Source organism: Polypterus senegalus, chromosome 7 (assembly GCF_016835505.1).
Source record: "Polypterus senegalus isolate Bchr_013 chromosome 7, ASM1683550v1, whole genome shotgun sequence".
Lineage (NCBI taxonomy): Eukaryota > Metazoa > Chordata > Cladistia > Polypteriformes > Polypteridae > Polypterus > Polypterus senegalus.
In genome coordinates, this window is record NC_053160.1 from 30,936,890 (window position 1) to 30,956,683 (window position 19,794).

The following is a 19,794-nucleotide window of genomic DNA, read 5'->3' on the forward strand; positions in this document are numbered from 1 at the left end:
AAGAATTTTGTAATTTTTTACAAAAAATATTTCAATAATGTTTTAGGCAGTTATGAATACAGAGGAGGAAGAAAATTCCCCATCATTGCTCAGGTATTTATTTTATGAAATTTTGTAGACAACTTAATTTATGTTGTTTTTTAAAATATCTATTTACACCTAATTTAGTATATAAAAATTTTTTATCATTTAATATTCACTCAGTTATTTGATATGAGAAATGTATACTTACTTTCTTTTGGATATTTTGACCACGAAAATATAATGTACATTTATCTGTCTGTTTATTTATTAATTTTTAATTACATAGGAGAATTTCTGGTTGTTAGAAGCTCTGAACACCTTAACATTAACAGTTATGTATGTTGCAGAGATTGTGAATCAACAACACCCTGCTGCCTATTATAAATTAATTTCCTACATCACTCTTCACTCTGTTCACCTCTGACTATAAGTCTGACAACAAGTCATGTCACTTGCAGTAATTCTCAGGTGACTGAGAATAAACATATAAGGTTTATTGATAAGGCGGGATGAGGCAGAGAATATTAGTCAGGTGGAGAACTTTATTTCTTGGTGCAGAAAGAATTGTGTGCAGCTTTACATCAGAAAAATGAAGGAACTGATTATAGATGTTTGCTGCACCAAAGAGCCTGTATGTCTGGTCACTGTTTAGGGAGTGGGTGTAGAGTGGTGCACTCCTACAAGTACTTGGTGATCCATATGAATGACAGGTTGAACTAGTCTCATACCACAGATGAACTATATATAAAAAGTCAGAGAAGGCTCTTTTTCGGAGGAGACTGCATTCCTTCAATGTGGGTAGTGACAGCCTTCACATCATCTACATCTGTGATGGTCAGTGCGGTTTTCTACACTGTGGTGTGCTGGGCTGGTAAAATCACTTCAAGAGAGACCCACTGAATCAACACACTAGTTAAAAGGGCAGGCTCAATTATGGAACACACTCTTGACCCCTTGGAAGTAGTAGCAAAGGAAAGAATTAAAACCGAGTACCATTATGAACAATACTGCACATTCTCTCTCTGACACACTAGCACTGAGTACTTTCAGCCAATGAATTATTCAGCAGAAGTGTGTCAAGAAACACTATTGGGGCTCCTTTATACCAACAGCAATAAGCCTACATAATGCCTCATTGTGACTGCCATGTCAGATGTTTTCTTTCTTTTTCAGGCATTCAGGTGTGTGTTATCTATCTCTCTATCTCTCTAAACTCGAAGACTACCACCTGGCTAGGACAGAGAACCATGATTTTACATGTTCTTTCAATTTAACAACACTACTGTTTTTGCATATCTATTATTTTATACTATTATTCATTTAGTTAATTTTTACTTCATATTGTAGGTTTTGTATGCCAAAATTTACACCGGCAATATTACAAAGGAACAGAGTTTCTGAATGGGACAATAAACAAGTGAATAATAATGGTATTTATTATGCAGACTGTTCTGCCATCTTTATTGTATTGAAACTGTTAAGCCTCCACAGCAATGTTTTTGTTTTTATTTGCATTAAAAATAAAATAAAAACTTGGTCAACATAGAGAATTAAATTGTAAAATTGTATGGCATTTTTTTACAGTATAGCCTATGGTATTTTACAAGTAAAATCACAGCTTTCTGTGGGAACACTCATGGGTGGATGTATGTATGTATTTAACCTTTCTTCTCAGCTGGTTCATCCAGTTCTGGTTGTTGGAAGTGTGCTCTCCTTGGACACTTCAGTGTGAGCAAAAAGCATTTCTTTATTTTTACTAAGTCCACAAAGCACATGTAGTGGTGAGCTCCCATGACCCCTCATGTACTTGTATAAGGACAAGCAGTTGTTTCATGTTTAGACAGTAATTTCTTCCTCTCTAGATGGTTGGAGGAAGGGATGTTGGCTCTGTTTTGAATAGAATTTAGACCTGAATATTCGATTGTTTAGTTATAATTATTTGATTGTAATCTACTTAATACAGTCATTGAAATTTATTGTTAAAAATAATCTTAGATTCCTGACCTGAGTGATATTTTGTGGAAGCCACTAGATTATGGCTTTCTGATGCCACTGCTTCATACACCCTGCCCCTTGCATTTAAGGCACAAAAATGTGCTTTTTAAATTTGGTGTTATTTGGTGTCCTATCTTCTGTTTGTTATTTTCTTGGACAGGGTATCAAAGCTGGGAAATATTCAGTTTGGGAATCTCAGGGTAGCATCTTTGTTGTTTGTGGATGATGCTGTCATCTTACTTTCTTCAGACAATGATTTATGGTATGAACTAGAGCAGTTCACTGCTAGATGCGATGTATTTGGGAGTAAATAACACCTCCAAATCTAAGGTTGTGGTCCTCTATGATCATCAACAACAACATTTATTTATAAAGCACATTTTCATACAAATGATGTAGCCCCAAAGTGCTTTACAGGATGAAGAAAGAGAAAAAAGACAATATATAAAAATAAAATTAGGCAATACTAATTAACACAGAATAAAAGTAAGGTCCGATGGCCAGGGAGGACAGAAAAAAAACTCCAGATGGCTGGAGGAAAAAAAAAACCAAAATCTAGAGGGGTTCCGAGGCCACGAGACCTCCCATCCCCTCATGGCATTCTACCTCCTAACATAAATGATCTCAATCAGTCCTCATGGTTTTCAGGCTACACATGAATGAACTTGATGATGATGGTCATGTGGACCTCTGGTCTACAATCCATCAATGTAGGGACAGCACGGTGCTTTTATCGGGTGGTGGTGGTACAGATTACCACCACAGAAAACCAGAAAAAAAACAGTAGAGGGTTTAGTACAGATTTTGGAGCCACCATGAATGATAATGATAATTAAATGCATTTACAGAATATCATGATTAAACTAAAATGAAGCTATGAGAAATCCATGTTAAAATAATGAGTTTTTAGCAGTTTTTTTAAATTGCTCCACCGTATTAGCCTGGCGAATTTCTATTGGTAAGCTATTCTAGATTTTAGGTGCATAACAGCAGAAGGCTGCCCCACCACTTCTTTTAAGTTGAGCTCATTGAATTATAAGCAGACACTCATTTGAAGATCTAAGGTTACGATTTGGAGTATAATGTGAAAGGCATTTTGAAATATAGGATGGAGCAAGTTTATTTAAGGCATTGTAAACCATAAGCAGTATTTTAAAGTCAATTCTAAATGGCACACGTAACCAATGTAGTGACATCCGAACTGGAGAGATATGCTTGGATTTTCTTTTCTTAGTTAAGATTCTAGCAGATGCATTCTGCACTTATTGCAATCGATTGATGTCTTTTTTGGGTTGTCCTGAGAGGAGTGCGTTACAGTAATCTAGTCGACTGAAAACAAATATGTGTAGTAATTTCTCAGCATCTTGCAAAGTTATGAGAGGTCTAACTTTTGCTATATTTCATAAGTGAAAAAATGCTGTCCTAGTAATTTGAGTAATATGTGATTTAAAATTTAGCTCAGAGTCAATAATTACCCCTAAATTCTTTACCTCTGTCTTGACTTTTAATCCTAATTGATCAAGTTTATTTCTAATACCCTCATTATATCCATTTTTGGCAATCACTAAAATTTCTGTTTTTTCCTTATTTAGTTTGAGAAAATTACTACTCATTCATTTAGAAACAGAAATAAGACATTGTGTCAGTGAACTAAGAGAGTCGGGGTCATCAGGCGCTATTGATAAATACAGTTGTGTGTCATCAGCATAGCTGTGATATCATGAGCACTGGGAATTGTTTACAGTGATGTTACAGAGCAGAATTACTGGACTCGCATGTTATCAGTGTTTAAACCATATAAACAATATATATACTGGGTGAATACAATGAAGAGCTGCCAGTACCAGGTAATGACACAGTTCAGCCCAGAGAGGTGACAATGTGGTGGTTGAGTTCATCAAAGAAGCTGGTCTATAAATGGGACAATCTGATGGAGGTGATCTGAGAATTTAAGACAAAAGCGTGATTTTGAGAATGTTTTGGAAGTTGTATAAAGGCAAAGATTGCAAATGTTGCCTCAGGAGTTAGGGGGGAACAATCGGTCGCAAAAATTTGGAGTAATAATTAGCAGGGCAGTTAATTGCTAAAGAAATGTTTCAAAGAGTGCCTTATGTAGTCTTAATGGAGGTTAAAGAAGAGAAAGCATAGCATTTTCGATGACTTAGGGCAGGTAATTTTCTTGGATTGACATCTGATAAATAACATTTATCATGAACAGTATGAGTTAGGTATTCTTTAAAAGAGAGTTGTTGAGCTTAGCTTTAATCTGAGAAAGGGATTCATATTAGGGGTCAGATAGTAAATAAAGTTTATAAATAAGGTTTATAAAGCCTTAAATAATCTCGCCCCATCGTATATATTGGAATGTCTGACACCTTATATTCCAAATTGTAACCTCAGATCCTCAAATGAGTGTCTCCTTAGAATTCCAAGAACAAAACTTAAAAGAAGTGGTGAGGCGGCCTTCTGCTGCTATGCACCTAAAATCTGGAATAGCCTGCCAATAGGAATTCGCCAGGCTGATACAGTAGAGCACTTTAAAACACTGCTGAAAACACATTACTTCAACATGGCTTTTTTATAACTTCAATTTAACTTAATTTAACTTAATCCTGATACTCTATATGTTCAATTCATCATAATAACTATTCATGGTGGCTCTAAAATCCGTACTGACCCCTACTCTCTTTTCTGTTTCTTTTTCCGGTTTCTTTGTGGTGGTGGCCTGCGCCACCTCCACCTACTCAAAGCTTCATGATGCTCCAACAATGATGGATGGATTAAAAGGTAGAATTCTACGTGACCATCTTCATCAAGCCCTTCAGTGAGAACCCTAAATCCAAAGAGGACTGTTTCATTTATGTTAGATAGAATGCCCAGAGGGGACTGGGCAGTCTAATGGTCTGGAATCCCTACATTTTTTCTCCAGCCGTCTGGAGTTTTTTTTGTTTTTTCTGTCCCCCCTGGCCATTGAACCTTACTCTTATTCGATGTTAATTAATTTTGATTTATTTTGTTTTCTTATTGTGTCTTTTATTTTTCTATTCTTTATTATATAAAGCACTTTGAGCTACTGTTTGTATGAAAATGTGCTATATAAATAAATGTTGTTGTTGTAAAGGATGGGCTCTCCTTGAGTTTTTTCAAATAATATTCAAGGTCAGATATCGCTTAATGAGCTTTACAGGCACTCTTAACAGTAAAAGGTACAGAAAAATCCCTCATGAAACATTAATTGTATTTTATACAAAAGCAGGATTACCTACCAAATTTACATTTACCTCGATAAATTCATGCTGTTTTGTGAAGAGTTGTCAAATTAATTCTGTGCATTGTAACAGAATAGTGATAAATTCCCAACATGCAGACCAAAAGTGGAAGGTGGAGGCTTGAAGTATAAAATCTTGAGCTGTTAAGACAATAAAAATCCAATGACTGGAGATAAAAAATGTAATCCATTGTAAACAGATTTGTGATGTGTGGGGAAAAAAAGAAAATTATCTTACAGATGCGTCCAATCAAGATGTTTTCTCCCTAATTATTGTTCCTTACAAACTGTTGCCTACATTTGATAGTTTTTCCGTTACATTTCACCCATTGGTTTGTCATGCCATGGCTTTCTCATAAGTGACTTTGAGAGTCTTCCATCTCCTAGTTCCATGAAAAGGTTGTGAAATCATTATTTCACATGAGATACAGATACCAATCTATTTTTCTTCACAACTCCTTCCATTTGTCCCCAAGAATACAGGTGACAATGTTTTGTAGATAGGAATTGAATTCCTCAGAGGACAAATGCATCCATTAGGTCCAGTGGCAATATAAAACATTTTGGCTAATAAGCACCCTAAACCTAGTTCTAGGAATGAGTTTTGATATCCTTCTTCTAGCTTAGATTTTCAGTTATTATTATTCTAATTGTGAATGTATCTTTGTCTGTCTCTTCACTCTATGTAAACTAATAGCAAACACTATATTTTAGAGGTTTTTTTTTTATAATCAATATGCTTGTATTGAAACAGTATATGTATATATGTAATATTTGACTTTTACCACAATGACCTGCGGCCCTACACATGTGTACCTGATATTATTACCAAAGGCAGTATTCCTTATTTGTATACTCTGCATTTTCAAAATATTATTGCAGTCTTGATAACTACTGTACTGTTCATTACTGTTATTAAGTGTTTCAGGTTTTTAATTTTTCAAAACATTTTACTTGAAAGTGAATAATAAATGCGATTGTAAAAGTCTCACTAGAAAAAGATTTTGCTTTTATATGATGTTTAATATTATTGTGTATCGATATATATAAAAGGCTTTGCTGTTTTATCTTCACAGTAGTACATGAATCTTCTTTCATGGAAAAGATAGAAAACATTGCTTCAGAAAATACAATTGATGACATGGTATGTGTTGCCTTTTTGTCCAATTAAAACCATATAAATTTCATTATTAATATTTTATCTCTTAATAGATAATGCCAGTTTTGTTGCTATTTTTATATTGTCTGAAGCAGATCTATCTCTTCTTTTAAGCTCTCAGAGACGTTTTTATCAATTGTATTCTGTTTTCAATGATTACACCTGCTGTGTGTGAGGGGAGAAAAATTAGTTACAGTACAGTATGCCTGGCAAATGTTAAACATAAAATACTTTATCTTCACAGGCTGCTTAATAACAAAATACACTTAATTTTATTGCCAACCCTGGAACAATTTAGTGCATTTTACAGACATACAGTATAATTAGTTTATTCATTCTTTCATTCAAGTCCTCCGTTCCGAACTTTAGTCTAAAATCCATAATTCAAAGCCTGAATTCCATTAGATTAAGATTCATGGGCATTCGTAATCAGTTTATGAGGCAAATAAATCTTTTGGTATACATGTACACTCACTAAACAAATTATTAGCAACCCTATGGTAATACTGGTTAGGGCTTACTTTTGCTCTCCAAACTGCCTCAGTTGTTCGTTACATGGATTCCACAAGATGTTGAAAGCATTACTTTGAGGTTCTGGTCCTAATTTGTGATGACAGCATCATGGAAATTTTGCAGGTTTGTCCTGCAACATCCCAAAGATGTTCCATTAGATTCAAATCCATGATTGGGAAGGCCTCTGAAGAGCAATGAACTTAATGCCATGTTCATGAAACCAGTTTGTGACAACCTTATTTTTGTTACATTGTGCATTGTGCATTATCATGCCATTAGAAGATGGGTAAATTGTGGTCATGAAGGGATGCACATGGTCAACAGCAGTTCTCAAATAGGCCAAAACATTTAAACAATGATTGCTTGATATTAATGGACCCAAAGTATGCCAAGAAAATATCTTCCACTATTCCCCATTACACTACCACCAGCCTGGACTGTTGACATAATACAGGTCGGGTGTGTGGATTCATGCTACTGGTGCCAAATTCTGACCCTACCACCTGTGTACCTCAGCAGAAATTGAGATTCATCAGACCAGGCTATGTTTTTCCAGAATTTAACTGTCCAGTTTTGGTGAGCCTGTGCCCACTGCAAACTCAGCTTTCTGTTCTTGTCTGACAGGAGTGGAACCTGAAATAGTCTTCTGCTGTTGTAGCCCATCCTACTAAAGGGACAACATGTTGTGCATCCTGCTCAGAACATTGCCTATACCATTGCACCACCACCAGCCTGGGCTGTTGACACAAAGCAGGTTGGGTGCATGGATTCAAACTGTTTGTGCCAAATTCTGCCCCTACCACCTGTTTTCCACATCAGAGACTGAGATTCATCAGATTAATCTCCATTTTTCCAGTCTTCAGCTGTCTAATCTCAGTAGGCCTGTGCCCACTCAGCCTCGGCTTTCTGTTCTTGGTTGACGGGAATGGAATATGACTTGTTTTCTGCTGTTTTTGCCCTTTACCTCCAAGCTCCAACATGTTGTGCATTCTGAGATGCTTCTGTGCTCTTCACAGTTGCACAGAGTGGTTATCTGAGTTATCATAGCCTTTATATCAACTTGAACCAGTCTGGCCATTCTCCTGTGACCTCTGTCATCAACAATGCATTTCTTTTTGCAACACATCTCTTTACTGGAAGTTCTTTATTTTTTTCCTACCTTTATAAGTAAACTTTAGAGCAGGAATCTTAAACTCCAGTTCTGGGATGGTACTATGGCCAGAGGTTTCTTTCTAACCCTTTTCTTAATTTGTGTCCATTATTTGTTGCCATTTAACTTTGCACAAACACAATCAGACTAATACAGTAATACAGAACATCCCCAAATACATCAACAAATAATTTTTTAAGAAATTAGATTCAATTATAACTTAATTTATTTGGAATTCAAAGTATCCATGCATCCAAAAGGCGACCCTACAATGACCTAAATCAGAAGGTGGCATGGCTCTATCTAATTTTCAATATTATCACTTGGCGGCAAATACACAAGCTATAAAAACCTGGACATTAGCACAAATAGATGAATACACACTAGCTTGGTCCACAATTGAAATGAAATCCTGCAGTACTTTTTTGTATTCCTTGCTTTGTACCCCGGTAAATACAAGGTATCGTCAATATACTAACAACCCAATTGGCCTTTCGTTCACTCAGAATATGGAACCAATGTAGGAAGCACTTCAAGTAAGAGAATATTTTATCTGTGGCACTTCTACATGATAACCACCTTTTGCCATTCTTTCAAACTTACAGTTTTTAATGTTTGGAAAATGTACTGGATTAAATCATTTAGAGATTTGTATATAAATAATGTGTTTGCATCCTATGAACAATTACACTGCAAATTTAGCTTCCCATCAACAAAATTTTTCGACTATCTTCAAATTTCAAACTTTGCTAAACAAAATCTTCCTAATTTTCATCACCTCCCACCTATTTCTATTCCAGAAGAAATATTGATCTGTCTTGAAGACTCAGACAGCATGTCTATAATATATAAAACCATTTTAAAGTCCCTTTCCTTTAAAAAAGATCCCAGAGTACAGTGGGAAAAGCATCTTTTACTCATCATTTCAGAAAAACATTTCAGGCATGCACAGAATTCATTCTAGCACCATATGCGCAAAGCATTCTGTTATTCAACTTAATCTTTTATCGAGCACATCTATCTTGTTTAAAATTGTCCAAAATGTTTCCAAGGCAAGATCCAATCTGTGAACGCTGCAATCGAGCACCAGACTCACTAGGCCAAATGTTTTGGGCCTGTATTAAATTAACATCATTCTAGACAAAACGTTTTAAGTGCCTATCAGACAGCCTTGGTTTCGCAATCACTCATAATCCATTAATAGCTGTGTTTGGTGTACTTCTAGATGGGTCTAAAGTGGAGAAGGACAAACAAACTGTAATTGTCCTTACTTCATTATTAGCATGTAGACTTATAGTCTAGAAGAATCCTAGCCCACCTCTTTTAAGTCAGTGGGCAACTGATGTTATATACTATTTGAAACTGGAAAAATTCTGACTTAAAGGATCTGTTCAAAACGTTTCTTTTAAAACCTGGCAGGATCTAATCAATGACATTTTAGAATAAGCATTTATATTTTGGAGAAGGACTTCTTTCCCTCTTTACTACTCTCAGAGTTTTACTCTGGCAGTTGGCCTTCCACTCTTTCTCATGGGTGGGAGTTGAATTCTGTTTTGTTAAGTTTGACTTGAATGTATGTATTGTTACATGGTCTTAATAAATTCAATAAAAGATAAAAAAGGTAATACAGAATATTTGTAAGGTATTTAAATGTAGGTGGTTAAGATATAATATGTTTATATATTTATAGGACTCATCAGAAACTGTGTGTTCTCAAAGTCTTCTAATTACTGCCACCTCTTCTACTAGAGTGGATAATGGATTCCAAATATGTGGACAGTTGGACACTTCAGTGGTTTGTTCAGAGGATTTCTCAGGCAGTACAGGAGAAAAGCTTTCATTTACCAAGCCTGACTTCAGTTTTGTTGATATGGATTCAACCAGTAGCAATGAAATAGATTTTGCAACAGGTAATTCAGTAAAAATGACACCCTCCGTTTCATCCGTACAATTACCTTTGCACAACATATTGGTGCATTATCCACAAGAAGCTAAGAATACTCCACCAGAAATAAAGTCCTTGGAAGAACTTGAAAATTGTCAGTCAAATGAGACTTTAACATTTTTGAAGAGTTTACCATCTACATACATATCCGATCTTGCAATAGACATACAGGAACAAAACAATACTATGCTTTCCAATGCTAATGATGTGGAGCTGAAGGAACTTGACACGTTTTGTCAGAAAATACTTAAGAGCTCCTCAGAAACAATGGATGAATTATCAGGTACCCAGGTAAGTGCATTCAGGCATGCGTCAACTACCCTGAGAAACATGACACTGGAGTCTATGGAGGATGAAGTCCAGGTAACAAAAAAAATCTATTATATCTTGAAATGAACTTTAAATGATGCATTATTATAGAGTTTTGGTTGAATCCTAAAGGAATTAAATTTATTATGCGTATTAATTATTAAAAGCTGAGTTATTTGTCATTGCCCTGCTCAGAAAGTGGAAAGGTAAAAGGTTAACAGTAATAACATGTTATATATCAACAAACTTTATTTCCCTTACACTTGTACATACATATTGTTAGCATTGATTTGTTTGTACATAATATAAATTGCAGAAAAGTATTGAATTTGGAATCTCGGTTATAAGTGAGTTGGTGTACTTATGCTTATAGAAAATTCTAGAAATGTTGCAGCATAATGTGGAGAACAGAAGTTGATTAGGTTTCATGGCTCTCTAATAGAAAAAGTATTAGAATGAACAATCTGTTAGAAAAATTTTTTTTTTAGTAAATGAATGCTATTGTGCCATATTTTAAAGAACATACTTGAAATTTCAAGAAAGTGGTCTTAGAATTCAGTGAACTTGATGGCTAATGATTAGATGCCACAAATCTTACTTAGTATAAGAAGTACTGTACCTTTGTGCCAAATTTCAAGTCTCTGGCTTGAAAAACACATCTATACTAATAAAAGGCAAAGCTCTCACTGACTGACTGACTCACTCACTCAGTGACTTATCACTTAATTCTCCAACTTCCCGTGTAGGTAGAAGGCTGAAATTTGGCAGGCTCATTCCTTACAGCTTACTTCCAAAAGTTAAGCAGGTTTCATTTCGAAATTCTACACGTAACGGTCGACAACATCCGCCATGTTGAACTTCCTTATTTATGGCCCCGTCTTCACGAAATTTGGTACGTGGCTTCCCTGCGCTAACTGAAACTGATGTACGTACTTATTTCAGTGGTATGATGCCACTGTCAGCCACCATATTGGACTTTCCAACGTCACTAATTCTCCAACTTCCTGTGTAGGTAGAAGGCTGAAATTTGGCAGGCTCATTCCTTACAGCTTACTTACAAAAGTTAAGCAGATTTCATTTCTAAATTCTACGCGTAACGGTCATAACAGTCGACAACGTCCGCCATGTTGAACTTTATTATTTATGGCCCCATCTTCACGAAATTTGGTAGGCAGCTTCCCTGCCCTAACCAGAACCAATGTACGTACTTATTTCGGTGGTATAACGCCACTGTCGGCCGCCATATTGAACTTTCCAACGGTCTTTGTTACTTATGGGCCCATCTCCAAGAAATTTGATATGCAGGTTCCCAACCATAACTGAATCCTTCTTACATACATATATACGTCCATAGCCTGCAGCTCGGTCACCGTGTGAGGTGGCGTTGGGTCCCACGTCCCAACGCCTCCCACGTTGTTGGCTGCCTGCCTATATAAGGCCGTCCGTTGCTCCAGTTTCTTCATTCCCTTCCTTGCTTTGCCACGGGATTCACGTCTCTCTGCTGATAACTACAGCCTTTTTATTTAATCCACGGCTTCTCCGCTGTTTTATTGTTCATTTATTACGATTATAGTTATTGTGTCGGTATTTTAGACTTACTTTACATTGTTCAGGTACCCATTTCCTTTATCATTCCAACCTTACCCACATTAACATGTCTATCGAGGTGATCACCATCGATCAAAGAACTGTCACTTACTGAGTGGTTTCCATGGCTGGAGATGGCACCTATCTTTTCCATTCTCTTTGTTACATATTGCTCGGCCATATCAGGCTCACTCTTGATATCTGGAGAAACATTGTGTCTTATGTATTGAATGACTGGGACAGGTTCAAGGTGTGGACTGATGATGATGGTACAGGAGATAATTATACTACACAGGAGCACTATAAGAGTGAAATGCTTAAGCCCTTCACCTATGGTTCTGCATGTGAGTTGATGGCTGCCGCTGAATTGTTCGGTTGACGCTTTCAAGTGTACCGAAATGGCCAAATATTTTACACCTTTGGACAACCGCCAATGCCTCTTAAACATCTTAGATTCACAGGTGACGGTTTCAGTAGTGGACACTTTGATGTTTATGAATGTTTAAACTCTCAAAAGTTGGATGTAAAGTTATCGATGAAACTGGTTGTATACTTACAATGCTTGACAGATGCCGAATGTCACTTCAACACAAGTCCTACAAATACTGTCATAATTGAAACAAACCATGAAACTCAAACCGATTATGACAGCAGCAATCCAAGCTGTGAGATTTGAAACAAGATTACTGTTCACATGGCCAACTGTACGTTGCATGCTTAAGAGTAAGCTCAGCGCACAGCTTGGTTATATTACAACCGAGGGCCAACTCACAATGTGGTATACAAAGAGATCCTTAACAAATAATTATTGGTATATTTTCCCTCAGTTTAAAAAGGTTTAATTTTCTTCTTAATAAAACTTTTAAGGCAGTACTTAAAATAGCGCGGATATTTTGCTATATATATACAGTATATATATGTATGTATGTATGTATGTATGTATGTGTATATATATATATGTATGTATGTATGTGTATATATATATATGTATGTATGTATGTGTGTATATATATATATATATATGTATATATATGTGTATATGTATATATATGTGTATATATATATATGTATATATATATATACAGTATATATATATGTGTGTGTATATATGTATATGTATATGTATATGTATATATATGTATATGTATATGTATATGTATATATATATATATATGTATATGTATATGTATATGTATATGTATATATATATATATATGTGTTGTATATATATATATCTATACTAATAAAAGGCCAAGCCCTCACTCACTCACTGACTCATCACTAATTCTCCAATTTCCCGTGTGGGTGGAAGGCTGAAATTTGGCAGGTTCATTCCTTACAGCTTCCTTACAAAAGTTGGGCAGGTTTTATATCGAAATTCTACGCGTAATGGTCATAACTGGAAGCAGTTTTCTCCATTTACTGTAATGGAGATGAGCTTCAACGCCGTGGGGCGGAGTTTCGTGTGACATCATCACGCCTCCCACGTAATCACGCAGTACATAGAAAACCAGGAAGACCTCAAAAAGCGCTGAAGAAAACATGCATTATATAATTGAGAAGGCAGCGAAACAATAAGAAGCGAGCAAGTGACATATACAACCATATTCATGAGTTCTGCTACTGAAACAAAGCACGATGTAAACCTACCCTTTAAGTTAAGTTCATAGACAGGCTGCGCGTTTGTAATTTAGTGCCTTCCCATATAAGGCCGTCCGTCAGCGGCAATCCAATAGCAAACTCCACTAAATATTCACGGGTGAAGGACTGTGCTTATGCAGAGGAAGATGAGATGGTCAGGGTGGTGTTTGACACAAACTCAGCGAAACTGCGAGAGAAAGTTTTAAGTGCCAGGACTAAGGTAACATTAAATACAGCCATGGACATAGCACGAGATGGCACCAGCACAGCTGGGAACCTTGATGCATGTACACCGAAGCGGCTCACGGAACTGACGCAGTGCACAGATAAAAGCAACAGTTCCAAAGAGCTGAACAAAACCGAATTACACAATTGAAAAGGCAGCAAAAATATGAAGCGTCTGATACATACAAGCATATTCATAAATCCAACTACTGCGAAACAAAGCACACGTTGGAAAAAGTCAATGTCCCGCTAAAGGAAGACAGTGTAAAAAAAACCCGTGCATGCAGTGTGTCAGGTCTCAGATAAAGAAGAAGACGAGCTGTTTATTGATGCAGTAAGAAACGAATCGATGAATGAAACCTGTCATCTTTACAACGATTGACAAACACGGAATGTAACTTGAACACAACACATCCTACAAATACGAACCTGATTGAAAGAAATAATGATAATCAAATCCTTGATGACAGCAACACTCAGTAACACTCACAAAACAAATACTGTATATTGACAGTCATGTTACGTTATTTTAAAATGTTCCCTTTTCTTTTCTAGCTTTTTAACACACTACTTCTCGCTGCGATACGCTGGTATATATATATGTATATATATATATCCCGATCTACATACTCGAATAATGGATACTTTATTCGCCATCAATGATTGTTTTGGTAAAGCCATACTCAGTGTATTCATTAGATGAACGGTAAAAAGTAAGAGCGAGGGAGGATGACTTATTGAGGCATGCAGGCTGTAGTGCGTCAACTCTATCTGAATTGCGCGATCACATTTGAAAAAATATATCTTTTCAAGTTCTATTTAGTCCATATGTGTCAAACTCAAGGGCGGGCCACATCCGCCCGGCGTGTAATTATATCCGCCCGCAGATCATTTTATATACTGTATTATTGTTATTAATGGCCCGGTATATGAAGCGCTGGTAACACAATAAACTACAGATCCCATAATGCAGCGCTTCAGCTGCCTTGCCAACACTTACCGTTAATCAAGTCTAGCTTATGATGCTGCAAGTTATTGCGGCTAGCTCACACGATGCTGAAGAGAAAAGTTGATTCTGAAAATAGAGCCTTTAAAACCGATGGGAGGCTGAGTATATGTTTACTGAACCCGTGTGTCTCATTTGTGGAGCTAATGTGGCTGTAATTACAGAATTTAATCTAAGACGGCACTATGAGACAAAACATCAGGGTAACCTGAATGCAATGCAGAAGATACAGAAAGCAGAAGAATTAAATAAGAATCTGACACTTCAGCGGACGTTTTACCCGTGCACAATCACAAAGTGATTTCAAGTGAAGCTGCTTTTATGGGAGACACAAATGCACCAGTGCAATTTGCCCCACTTTCCCTGTTGCCAAGTAATGTTAAACCAAGTCGTCACTACGGTGTTCCCAAATCGCACTTTGCTGATAAACTGAGCGCACTGAGTTTGCACGGCGCTTTGGTGACTTTGAAGAACAAAAAAAGTCCGTCTACATGCGGCTCGAACCTTGTGCATGTTTGGTAGCACATATCTGTGTGAGAAGCTCTTCTCAGTGATAAAGACTAACAAAACAGCACACAGGAGTCGCCTCACTGATGAGCACCTGCAATCCATCCTGAGAATCTCCACAACACAGAACCTCACACCAAACAGAAACGAACCTGTTGCCAAAAAAAGATGCCAGGCGTCCAGCTCTAAAATGACATATGAGCAAAGACAACTGAATGATTTGATTTGTTATTGCTGAAAGGAACACATTTTATTTATATTTCTAGGTTTTGTTATGCAGCATGTTCATATTTGAATTTGTATAATTTTGACAGGATATATTTTTGTGGAGAGCAAAATCTTTTGGGATATTTAAAATCTAAGTTTATTTTTATATAAAATTACATAAGAGTAAAGAAATTTGAATGTTTGTTCTTTTAACGTTTACTTTATTTCTAACTTGTATAATTTAGACAGGATATATTTTTATGGAGAGCAAAATATTATAAGTTGTTTAAGGTTTGAGTTGATTTATTCACGAATAATATTCCTGTCTGTTTTACCATTCCTACCAAAGATATTTCTGTCGACTAAATAAAAATTCCTTCTATTTAAAATTTAAATAGAACTTGAACAAATACGATAGTTCATAATATCCACGCAGACTTGCACGTAAGAGCGGAGTTATCCGTTTTAACAAGCAGCGTATTGCACTGATACGAAATAGCTGTGTGTGTATATATGTAGATATGTATGTATATGTATATATGTTTATATATGTGTGTGTATATTTATGTGTATATGTATAGATATGTATATATATATATATGTTTATGTGTGTGTGTGTGTAAATATATATATATATATATGACAGCAACACTCATCACTCACAACAGTGACAAAACAATTACATTGACAATCATGTTACGTTATTTTCAAAATGTTTCCTTTTCTTTTTCATTGCTTCTTTAACACACTACTTCTCCGCTGCGAAGCGCGGGTATTTTGCTAGTTTTATATAAAAAATAAACTTAGATTTTAAATATCCCAAAAGATTTTGCTCTCCATAAAAATATATCCTGTCAAAATTATACAAATTCAAATATGAACATGCTGCATAACAAAACCTGGAAATATAAATAAAATGTGTTCCTTTCAGCAATAACAAATCAAATCATTCAGTTGTCTTTGCTCATATGTCATTTTAGAGCTGGACGCCTGGCATCTTTTTTGGCAACAAGTTCGTTTATGTTTGGTGTGAGGTTCTGTGTTGTGGAGATTCTCAGGATGGATTGCAGGTGCTCATCAGTGAGGCGACTCATGTGTGCTGTTTTGTTAGTCGTCATCACTGAGAAGAGCTTCTCACACAGATATGTGCTACCAAACATGCACAAGGTTCGAGCCGCATGTAGACGGACTTTTTTTGTTCTTCAAAGTCACCAAAGCGCCGTGCAAACTCAGTGCGCTCAGTTTATCAGCAAAGTGCGTATTTGGGAACACCGTAGTGACGACTTGGTTTAACATTACTTGGCAACAGGGAAAGTGGGGCAAGTTGCACTGGTGCATTTGTGTCTCCCATAAAAGCAGCTTCACTTGAAATCACTTTGTGATTTTGCACAGGTAAAAACGTCCGCTAAAGTGTCAGATTCTTATTTAATTCTTCTGCTTTCTGTATCTTCTGCATTGCATTCAGGTTACCCTGATGTTTTGTCTCATAGTGCCGTCTTAGATTAAATTCTGTAATTACAGCCACCTTAGCTCCACAAATGAGACACACGGGTTCAGTAAACATATACTCAGCCTCCCATCGGTTTTTAAAGGCTCTATTTTCAGAATCAACTTTTCTCTTCAGCATCGTGTGAGCTAGCTTCGCAATAACTTGCAGCATCATAAGCTAGACTTGGTTAACGCGTAAGTGTTCGCAAGGCAGCTGAAGCACTGCATTATGGGATCTGTAGTTTATTGTGTTACCAGCGCTTCATATACCCGGCCATTAATAACAATAATACAGTATATAAAATGATCTTGCGGGCCGGATATAATTACACGCCGGGCCGGATGTGGCCCGCGGCCCTTGAGTTTGACACATATGGACTAAATAGAACTTGAAAAGATATATTTTTTCAAATATGATCGCGCAATTCAGATAGAGCTGATGCGCACTACAGCCTGCATGCCTCAATAAGTCATCCTCCCTCGCTCTTACTTTTTACCGTTCATCTAATGAATACACTAAGTATGGCTTTACCAAAACAATCATTGATGGCTAATAAAGTATCCATTATTCGAGTATGTAGATCGGGATATATATATATATATATATATATATATATATATATATATATATATATATATATATATATATATATATATATATATATATATATATATATATATATATATATATACATGCGCATGAGAAGTAGTGTGTTAAAAAGCTAGAAAAAAAAGGGAACATTTTAAAAATAATGTAACATGACTGTCAATATACAGTATTTGTTTTGTGAGTGTTACTGAGTGTTGCTGTCATCAAGGATTTTATTATCATTATTTCTTTCAATCAGGTTCGTATTTGTAGGATGTGTTGTGTTCAAGTTACATTCTGTGTTTGTCAATCGTTGTAAAGATGACAGGTTTAATTCATCGATTCGTTTCTTACTGAATCAATAAACAGCTCGTCTTCTTCTTTATCTGAGACCTGACACACTGCATGTACAGGTTTTTTTTTTACACTGTCTTCCTTTAGCGGGACATTGACTTTTTCCACCGTGTGATTTGTTTCCGCAGTAGCTGGATTTATGAATATGCTTGTATGTATCAGACGCCTCATATTTTTGCTGCCTTTTCAATTGTGTAATTCGGTTTTGTTCAGCCTTTGGAACTGTTGCTTTTATCTGTGCACCGCGCCAGTTCACGTGAGCCGCCGTGTACATGCATCAAAGGTTCCCAGCTGTGCTGGTGCCATCTCGCTATGTCCATGGCTGTATTTAATGTTACCTTAGTCCTGGCACTTAAAACTTTCTCTCGCAGTTTCGCTGAGTTTGTGCCAAACACCACCCTGACCTCATCTTCCTCTGCATAAGCACAGTCCTTTACCCATGAATATTTAGTGGGAGTTTGCTATTGGATTGCCGCTGACGGACGGCCTTATATGGGCAGGTACTAAATTACAAACGCCAGCGGCAGCCTGTCTATGAACTTAATTTAAAGTGTAGGTTTACATCGTGCTTTGTTTCCGAAGTAGCAGAACTCATGAATATGGTTGTATATGTCACTCGCTCGCTTCTTATTGTTTTTCTGCCTTCTCAATTATATAATGCATGTTTTCTTCAGCGCTTTTTGGAGGTCTTCCTGGTTTTCTATGTACTGCGTGATTACGTGGGAGGCGTGATGATGTCACACGAAACTCCGTCCCCACGGCGTTCAAGCTCATCTCCATTACAGTAAATGGAGAAAAACAGCTTCCAGTTATGACCATTACGCGTAGAATTTCGAAATGAAACCTGCCCAACTTTTGTAAGGAAGCTGTAAGGAATGAACCTGCCAAATTTCAGCCTTCCACCCACACGGGAAGTTGGAGAATTAGTGATGAGTGAGTGAATGAGTGAGTGAGTGAGTGTGTGAGTGAGTGAGGGCTTTGCCTTTTATTAGTATAGATATATATGTATGTATGTATGTGTATGTATGTGTGTATATATATTTTTTTATTTTTTTTTTCACAGGAACAAACTATTTAAAAAAAAAAAATTTATTCATAACATTAATATTTGTATTTAAGCGATTTAGTTATCTGAAGGTCGAGTTATAATGACCCATTGCATATCACTTTAGTTTTCACGTGATTTTTCCTGTTATTTAAATGAGTAATTTTTTAAAAAAAGTTATTTTTTATCTATAAGAATGTCAGTTAAAACGAATGGATTGTTTGTTTAGTCTCTTATAAACACTCATCGAGCATAGTGCACCTCAGTTTAACGGGAATACTGTACTCCAATTAGTAAGAGAGTAAATATTTCATTCTCATTTCATGATTTTTAGTCCATTAAATAATAATACATTTTTCTTTTCATATTTATAGAATTTCATGATTTTGACTCCAATAAACTGCATGATGGTGCAGTGTGCAGCGCTGCTGCTTTGCAGTTAGGAGACCTGGGTTCGCTTCCCGGGTCCTCCCTGCGTGGAGTTTGCTTGTTCTCCCCGTGTCTGCGTGGGTTTCCTCCGGGTACTTTGGTTTCCTCCCACAGTCCAAAGACATGCAGGTTGGGTGCATTGGCGATCCTAAATTGTCCCTAGTGTGTGCTTGGTGTGTGTGTGTGTGCCCTGCAGTGGGCTGGCGCCCTGCCCGGGTTTGTTTCCTGCCTTGCACCCTGTGTTGGCTGGGATTGGCTCCAGCAGACCCCCCTTGACCCTTTAGTTAGGATATAACAGGTGTCACACATGTGCGCATGAGAGGCAGCTAAAGGGCTTGAGTGAAGGCAGTTCT

The 19,794-nt window shown here is 36.7% G+C and overlaps 1 protein-coding gene across 1 annotated transcript in view; it reads left to right on the forward strand.

Moving 5' to 3' along the window:
* The first annotated feature begins 10,185 nt into the window (after positions 1 to 10,185).
* LOC120532242 (ankyrin repeat domain-containing protein 31-like) overlaps positions 10,186 to 19,794 on the forward strand; it is a 66,581-nt gene continuing 56,972 nt past the window's right edge. Inside the window, exon 1 of the mRNA XM_039758092.1 lies at positions 10,186 to 10,345. Within this exon, the coding sequence (XP_039614026.1) occupies positions 10,241 to 10,345 (105 nt within the window). The 5' untranslated portion in view covers positions 10,186 to 10,240. The remainder of the gene's footprint in view (positions 10,346 to 19,794) is intronic.